The 8244-nt window shown below is 36.5% G+C and overlaps 1 protein-coding gene across 1 annotated transcript; it reads left to right on the top strand.

The window, feature by feature from the left end:
• Nucleotides 1-6: 6 nt before the first annotated feature.
• LOC143547372 (MDIS1-interacting receptor like kinase 2-like) lies at nucleotides 7-643 on the top strand. Its single transcript, XM_077038816.1, has 2 exons — nucleotides 7-112; nucleotides 205-643. The coding sequence occupies exon 2, from the start codon at nucleotides 219-221 to the stop codon at nucleotides 486-488; it is 270 nt and encodes an 89-aa protein (XP_076894931.1). The 5' UTR covers nucleotides 7-112; nucleotides 205-218; the 3' UTR covers nucleotides 489-643.
• Nucleotides 644-8244: the final 7601 nt, after the last annotated feature.

Genomic DNA, 8244 nt, shown 5'->3' with positions numbered 1-8244 from the left:
TTGGATTCCGACTGGGTTGCTCATGTATCTGATTTTGGCACTGCAAGGATATTAGATCAAGACTCATCAAACTGGACTTCATTTGCTGGAACAATTGGTTATGTTGCTCCTGGTACTCTTGCATAATAAGTGATTAAGTGTGATTAACTATTTAAACATGAATTTGAAACAAATTGTAATGAACTATTGAACATTTTTGTGCAGAACTAGCATATACAATGGAAGTGAGTGAGAAATGTGACATTTACAGCTTTGGGGTACTTTCACTAGAAGTTATAATGGGTACACATCCAGGAGATTTCCTCACTTCGTCGCCAGACATAAGAGGCACATCGCTTACTGAAATTCTGGATCAACGACTACCTTCACCTGAAGAACAAATAGCCGAGAAATTGGAATTACTCGTTGCGGTGGCATTCGCATGCTTGCAAAAGAGTCCTCACTCTAGGCCATCCATGTGGGAAGTTACTCTTGGTTTGTCAGTCTAAACTGGTGCAGCCAAAAGGATATCTCCTGAATCTTGAAGAATGATGTTTAATTCTAGATCTTGATTACTACATATCTATCTAACTGCTTGTTGGATATAATCCTATAACTGACAACAAAGAAGCGAAAGATAATACAACTTGTTTAAGGATCATGATGCAACATATTTATTGTATATGGTTTCATTAAGAGTATTTATTAAAGGAAAAGAGTCGGTAGCAAGAGTTTGCTCCAAATTTCTGTTCTAGTTTTTTGTTTGTTCGATATACCACTAATCAGCATCAATGGGTATTAGATGTCTTGATCAATGTATGCCCAACTACCCATGATAGATATGATGCCGCTCTAATGTTGTTACTATTTCTGTGTCCGCAAAGGAATCCCGTTGGATGCCATTCCACGACCCAATGTTGACGCCAAAAAACTTCACGGCATGAGAAATCAAGATTTTAGTAAGCCATTGAACATGTGGCCGGAGTGGCGATGATGAGCAGAAGACAACAAGGAGAGATTTTCCAAGCGGTGCAAGAAGGATCTTTTTACAAACGGGGAAGAACAATAACGCCTAGGATGTTTGGGAAGCTGTAAAGGTTCGGTATCTTTGAGCTGATCAGGTACGAAAGGCTCGAATAAAAACGCTAAGGACTATACTGAAAGCCCTTTGGATAAAAAAAAACTAAAACCGTTGAAGTGTTTTGCCTGTAACTAAATGGGGTGTTCTATAGCCTTGGATCTACAATTTAAGACACAAAGTTGTTGAGAAAGCTACTTATTTTGTGCAGCATAAATTTCTTCAACTCGTGACATCAATCGAGCTATACTTTAACCTTGTTTTTGTGCTCTTTGAAGAAACTACAAGGTGCAAGCGCAAGAAGAACATATCTAACAAGAGACGGGAATGGTGATAATCATAGGCAACTGCTATTTATCTACTCCAAGTGGCGAGTTTGAAATTAAGCTAGTTACAAGGAATCGTAAACAAACGAACGGGGATACGAAGATTGTTCCGGAAAGATTGGATTGGCCGAGGCAGAGGTTGTTGACGAGGAAACTGTGACATTCAAAACTTTTTAAACCCGAATTTTTGATATACTTCGAATCCATATTTATTTGAATTTGATTATGACGTTCCTCATGATTTATTTTGATAATTATATTTATGATGTAAAATTTATTATTTCAATTCAATCGCGAGTTCCATGTTTATGCCTTTATTTCATTTTTATTTACACTGATTCAAGACCAGTTCAATTCTTTACGTTTTGTTTGAACTTATAATGATAATCATAATAGTAATAATAATTTATCACTAGGGTCAAGTTATTCTATAAAAGGGGACAAAAATGAAAATGATGAGAAAGATTTGTAGCCAGACACCATAAAAAAAACTAATAAAAAAATCATAACTCAAAATTAAATAAAAAATGAAAAAAGTAAAAAACACAGAAATGTTTCCACCATCTTCCTCATTCTTAAAGAAAAAAAAAGAAAAAAACACAGAAATGTTTCCACCATCGTCCTCATTCTTAAAGAAAAAAAAAGAAAAAAACACAATGTCGAGGGAAAAAAATCATTCTGTCTTTTTGTTTATTATCGTGTTTTCTGTTTATTTTCGTCATTGATTGTGTCTTTTTTCCTTGACATTGCGTCTTTTTTCTTGATATTGTATATATTACTCAAATTGTGTTATATTTTATTTGGCATTGTGCTATATTTTGTGATCTATTGTGTCTTTTTTTCGTTATAATTGTGTCTTTTGTTCATTTTCGTCAATATATCTTTTCGGCGTTTTATTTGAATGGGAATGACGGGGGGAAACAATTTGTTTTTTTTTAATTTTTTGGTTTTCTACTTATATTTTGAGTTATGATTTTTATTATTATTTTTTGAATTTTTTTAAGAGGCTTTTTGTGTCGTCACAAATCCTTCTCACACTTTCTCATTTTTGTATTCCTTCGTATTTTAACTTTTCCTTTATCACTATCCCTATGTAACAACTTGTTAATTATGAGTAATTCATCATATTGATGGCTATTTAACTCCATTTATTTACTTTGACACAGTTAATCAAATTGAAACATCTCTTGAGGAATTCTCCTATAGATAGTGATCTATTTCTTTTCATTCATCTTTGCCCCAACACGATTCACTAGAAATTGATGTTATTTATCTAATTACATCTTCTTACTAGTTTGACTTTTAAAAGTAAATTTTCTAAGTTCTAGACTTTTTCTTATGATTTTATTGGCCTTTCCTCGGGTATGTTCAAGTTAGTTTATGTGCGATACCATTGTTAGAATATGATGCCATGTCAAAAACAATTTGACCATGGTGTTAGTTCCTAAAAAACGCGCTCATATTGTAGTTTGTTCAAAGTTTGGAGTTTTTCATGTTTAACACCCTTCTTTCGTCCATACAACTCTTAAACAATAAAACTAGCATGTTGGAACCAATTTTGACATTTTGTCAACTTTGTGTCTTACCAAAAACCGAACCACTCACTTAAATTATTTCAGGCCTGATTCAATTTTCTTGAGGCAAGTCAAACCGATATAATGTGACTAACAACTATCATAACTAAACCTTTTAAGAAAAACTAAAAACAAATGACTTATAACTATTTCGACCAAAAGTAAAACTAAGTATAGAGAAATATATATTTTACCAAAACCTTCTGAAAGCGGCCCTTTCTTCTCCAAATCACCTGAAAGGCTAACCACAACTCAAACTGCTGAAGTTGAGAAAGGTATTATCAGGCCAGAGCAAGAGGAGGTCCATATTCCTATCACTACATGTGATTTGGATATGGGATTATGAGCAACTACTATAACTATGGAAATAATTGTTTCTCAGTTGGACAGTAGTTTAGGTGATAAGACTCCTATCCCAGAAAAAACTGCTGATATTTCGATATCTGAACCAGTTGGAACTCCCCAGTACCAAGAAAAAGGGGCATATGTACAATCTCAAGATGAAAATCCTGATTTTGTTGCTGATAAAACTACTGATGTAGGTAAAACTACTAATAGTAGGTTAGAACATGAGACTATTCAGGTAGTTGATGCTCAAATCATTCAGGAATTGACGAATCAAGTTCACAAATTGAACTCAGTAGTCATGGAGCTCAAAAGGCTCATCTCAAACATGACTCAACCTCAAGCCCAAAAACACCATGTGTAGGTCCCTGGAATGGATCGCTACAAGAGATATCACAAACTCTAAGGGTGCGGAATCCCCTTATTGATTGATTACGAGTATTAATGCAAACAAGAACAAGAAAACACAAAGGTTAAAATAAACGATTGCGTGTATTTAATAACAACTCGGTATCTTTCAATACACTGCAAAAGCACTTCACAAGTCCATGACTATCAGAAATCTGTCTAAACCCTAGGTCGAAGATATGTTTATATACTACATATCTTTACCTATTACATAATAAGCGAAGTTATCACAACTTCACGTAACCCCTAGGTTTGCCTGTAGCCAACCCACAAAAACATAAAACATAAACCAAAACACATTGTTTATTACAGACAAGACTAACAAACCTATGAAAAACTAACACACCGAAATGCACCAACATACTCCCCCTTGGTAGTAGCTTCGCTTGTTTCTTGTTTTTCTTCAATATGCAATTACGCCATCTTCATTCAAGTAAATGATCCCGCATGCACTCTATGTCTCACACAAACCGAGACAACCCTCTGGTACTTTTTCCCTTCTGACTTCCATGATGGAATGTAAAAGATCTTGATATCATGGAATACATGCAAATCATAATTAGAAAGATTTACCAAGTGCATAGGATCATACACCCTCAAAAGCTCTTGCTCGTCCTCATCTTCCATCACCGCCTTGGTCGTCTCACTATCAAAACCCCATAACTTCATATTCTATAACACATCTTGAGGTATCGGCTTCATCGTTATTTTCTTCAAGCATCTAATAGGTTTGTATTTTACCATCATCCATGGTCTCCCGTTAGATCTAATTCCTCTCAACATCTTCAACATTCTTACCTTTCTAAGTCTTGAGTAGAGTAAACTTCTTCTCTTTCACCACTTCACTCCAAATGATCTTCTTGATTTAATCAGCAAAATTGTCTTTACCCCTATTGATCAAGTTCCCCAGCCAAGTCCTTTACCTCACATTCAGGTAAAGTATTGAATGATCTCAAGTACCTAGGAAAGTACTGATTCTTATCATATCTTTTCAACACAAACAACTTCAATTTGTCATCATACATCCAACTAATAATACCCTTCTTTGACTCACTCAAATCCTTGATGTTATAAGACTTCTTGAACGTGGGTAGGACAGCTGGTTTCTTTCATTCCACAAACTAGATAGCACACCCTTCTTTTCTTTTGGGTAGCTCTTCCCATTCAGTCTCATCAACTTCCTTATTAACCAATCTAGAAATCTTATTTAAATCCACTTACTCAACACTATCAGGATTAACCCAAACTTGCTCATGAATAGGAGACGGTATAACATGCTCTACCCCCTCCTAAAATTTCTCACCTTCTTACAAGGTATCATCAATCACTATCTTCTCACCTATTTCTTTGATCTGACCTTCTTCTAACTCATCATCATCATCTAACATCGCATCAAACTCATCTAAATTCTGAAGAGCACAAATTTCTTCATCAACAACAATCGTATCATCACCACCAGCACCACCAGATCCCTACTTACTTGACTCCCCCTGAGTCGTAGCTTGAGTACCAAGAACTTGTGAAATGCTTGGCATCTCACCACCTGCACCTTTGATGCATTGGGATCATCGTCAATATCATCACGTCTAACACTTCTCAAAACATCTTCTCTGCAGCTATTCCCCCCCCCCCCCCCCACTGAGATGCTAAGTACTTCTTAAGACTATCAATAATTTTACTTGTTCAATGAAAACGGATGACTGGAGCTGATTCTCCACAAAAAAATGGTGGATAGCCTGATTTTGAAGCAAATTAATCTGTGATTGCTCAGTGGCCACACGCTCTAACTCAGTAATTCTCTCTTGCATTTAAAGCAATATGAACCTGTGGAGTAGGCTGAACATATTGTGAAGGAAAATCAACACATGTAGAAGGAACAGGAAAAATTGTAGAAACTAGAGGCTGTAGTTTGTTCAAAGTTTGGAGTTTTTAATGTTTAACACCCTTCTTTCGTCCATACAACTCTAAAACAATAAAACTAGCATGTTGGAACCAATTTTGACATTTTGCCAACTTTGTGTCCTATGAAAACCGAACCACTCGCTTAATTTCAGGCCAATTTCACTTTTCTTGAGGCGAGTCAAACTGATATAATGTGACTAACAACTATCGCAACTAAACCTTTTAAGAAAAACTAAAAACAAATGACTTATAACTATTTCGACCAAAACTAAAACTAAGTATAAAGAAATATATATTTTACCAAAAGCTTCATGTTAAACATTCACCCCAGATGTAGAGACAACCGTCGAATCGACATTCAAAGAGACCACCTCAGTAGGTATCAACGAAACCTGTGGTAACGTAACAATAATCGGTCCATCCAAAGCCACCGGAGAAATACCGCTCGTAACCAAGCCAGCAGATACATCAGTAGCTGGTACACTAGCCACAGATTGAGGCACAGAAGTAACAGGAACAGAACTAGAACCCTCACCAACATGGGCTCTCTTGTTATGTATCACCAACTTGTACTGTTCTGCCTCTGGATCCTCCTCATCACTTTGCATATCATAATCTGAATCATCATCACCTGCAACCCTTTTCTTCTTCTTGTGATCTTGTATCCTACCCTGTAAAGCCAAATAACATTGATTCTCATCAATCTTCCCCGGTGAGCTATCACATTGAGTAGCCTTAGGAGATCGAGGAGTAGACAGATCGACAACAGCCTCTGAAGCAACTGGCATTTCCAACCTAAAAGCAACATATAGATCAAATGCAACAACTTCCAAAGGATCAACATCCTCATGCTGCATAACCGGCTCTTTTGGAGGTGGAACAAACTACTCTTGAGGTTGTTGTTGTGGAGCAACCTCAGGCTGTGGATCAGCCGCGTGAGCAGGTGTATCTAAGAAATCATCATTCAATGGAGCTATATAAAATGGATCAATAATAGCCCCAAACAAATTAGTAGGACGTGGCCTTAATTCCTGTATGCTCCTAGCACTCGAAGAACGACATTTTCCATAAATCCTCTTTCTAATACTATTGATATAATTGAGCGGTCGACATTGCGAAAAAATTGGAGCAGCATGATTACGAGTCATCTGTAAAAACCGTGGGTATAATAAAAACCTTTCCTTGCATGTAGCTCTCAACTGATTATCCATTTCAAAAAAAATCATCTGATTAAAGCTATACGGCTTATTATACACCAACGAAGCCATAGCCGACTGCATAGCCGCCCCATACCATCTAAACCTTATTTCCTACCCGACATGCACACAATCAACACATGCATTAAGAACCTCCATGAACCCAAAAGGAAACGCTTTCGTCTATGAGAATCACCAATTGGACCCGAATACCCTATACGTGTAAACGCCCCGTTTCTGAACAAATAAGAGTTTTCAGTGGGACCATTATCCTCGATCACCGTACCCAACTATAGAGTAGCACATATGTCATCAGAAGATTAAGCAATCTCATGATGTTCATCGTAGTACGAAAAAACCGGTGTTTCAATACGACAATCATAAGCTACAGTTTCCCAAAAGTCTTCAATGTCCGGCTCCTATATCAGTAACATAGTAGAGATAGCATAAAAGATTTTTGAAAAAAGCAAGAAGTTGATCATCTCCCGAAAATCATCAAATCCTCGTTGATCTGGGTCTAAGGCACATACATATTTTGAGCTAGAACAAACTTCCTATTGTCATCACTCCCTCCTCCATCTCCACCCGCACCTCCAGCACCAGCAACAACAGCAATATATGCATAAAACTAAGCAAGTTAGTAAATTAAAGACTAATCAGCTGTCAACTTTGCTGGTTACCAGATTTGGCAAATATACTAAGTAGGCGAAGTTAGAAGATGAACAACTTCGTCATCAATGGCGGTTGTCAACCAGAAAAAACCAAAACCACGATATAAGCATGGTTACATCAAATTGGTGATCATCTAGCACACTATTAAGGCCGATTAACAGATAAATGAGATCAGACTACGTTTAAACTTGTTATATATATGTATAGTTTTGAAGTCGGTATAGGTTTAAAACTAAATTTCGTCCATAACTCTTAAACTAACCAATGTTTGATGATATAAATTGTATATTTGTAATTGAAATGATTTGACACCTTATAATGAGAACGAAAAAATATTTGTAACACTTTGAAAAATTTTTGGATTTTCGTTTGGTAACTTCGCCGTCATGGTTTAACAATTGTTGACTCAAATTGACCTATCTCCCTATTTATACTTTCTGATTATGCTTAGGTGAAGTTGTGATCAGGCGAAGTTAAGGGAGGAAGCTGAAAGGTCTCTTCCACATCTACCTTGGGATCAACACCAACCCTAAAACAACATGCACTGAACACCACGTGTTTTGAAAACCAATAGTTTCAACAAACAAACCTTTTACATGTTACCTAGTGAACCAAACACCTCTCGTTTCAAAGAAAAAATTGTTCACGTATACCGGAGTAACACGTAGATAATCCCAAACACACTTACCGAAGTGTAAGTAACACAAGACAAATACCTGACCTTACCATACCAACCCCCCTGAACATATCCAGAAAATGTAAAA

Source organism: Bidens hawaiensis, unplaced genomic scaffold, assembly GCF_021521415.1.
Source record: "Bidens hawaiensis isolate Kalapana, Puna unplaced genomic scaffold, B.hawaiensis_p1.1 tig00014713_1, whole genome shotgun sequence".
In the NCBI taxonomy this organism is placed as follows: domain Eukaryota; kingdom Viridiplantae; phylum Streptophyta; class Magnoliopsida; order Asterales; family Asteraceae; genus Bidens; species Bidens hawaiensis.
This window is presented reverse-complemented; position numbering and strand designations above follow the sequence as displayed.

What these genes read in the sequence shown, in the direction of transcription:
- LOC143547372 (XM_077038816.1), top strand. Translation starts at nt 219, where the DNA reads ATGGAAGTGAGTGAGAAATGTGACATTTACAGCTTTGGGGTACTTTCA.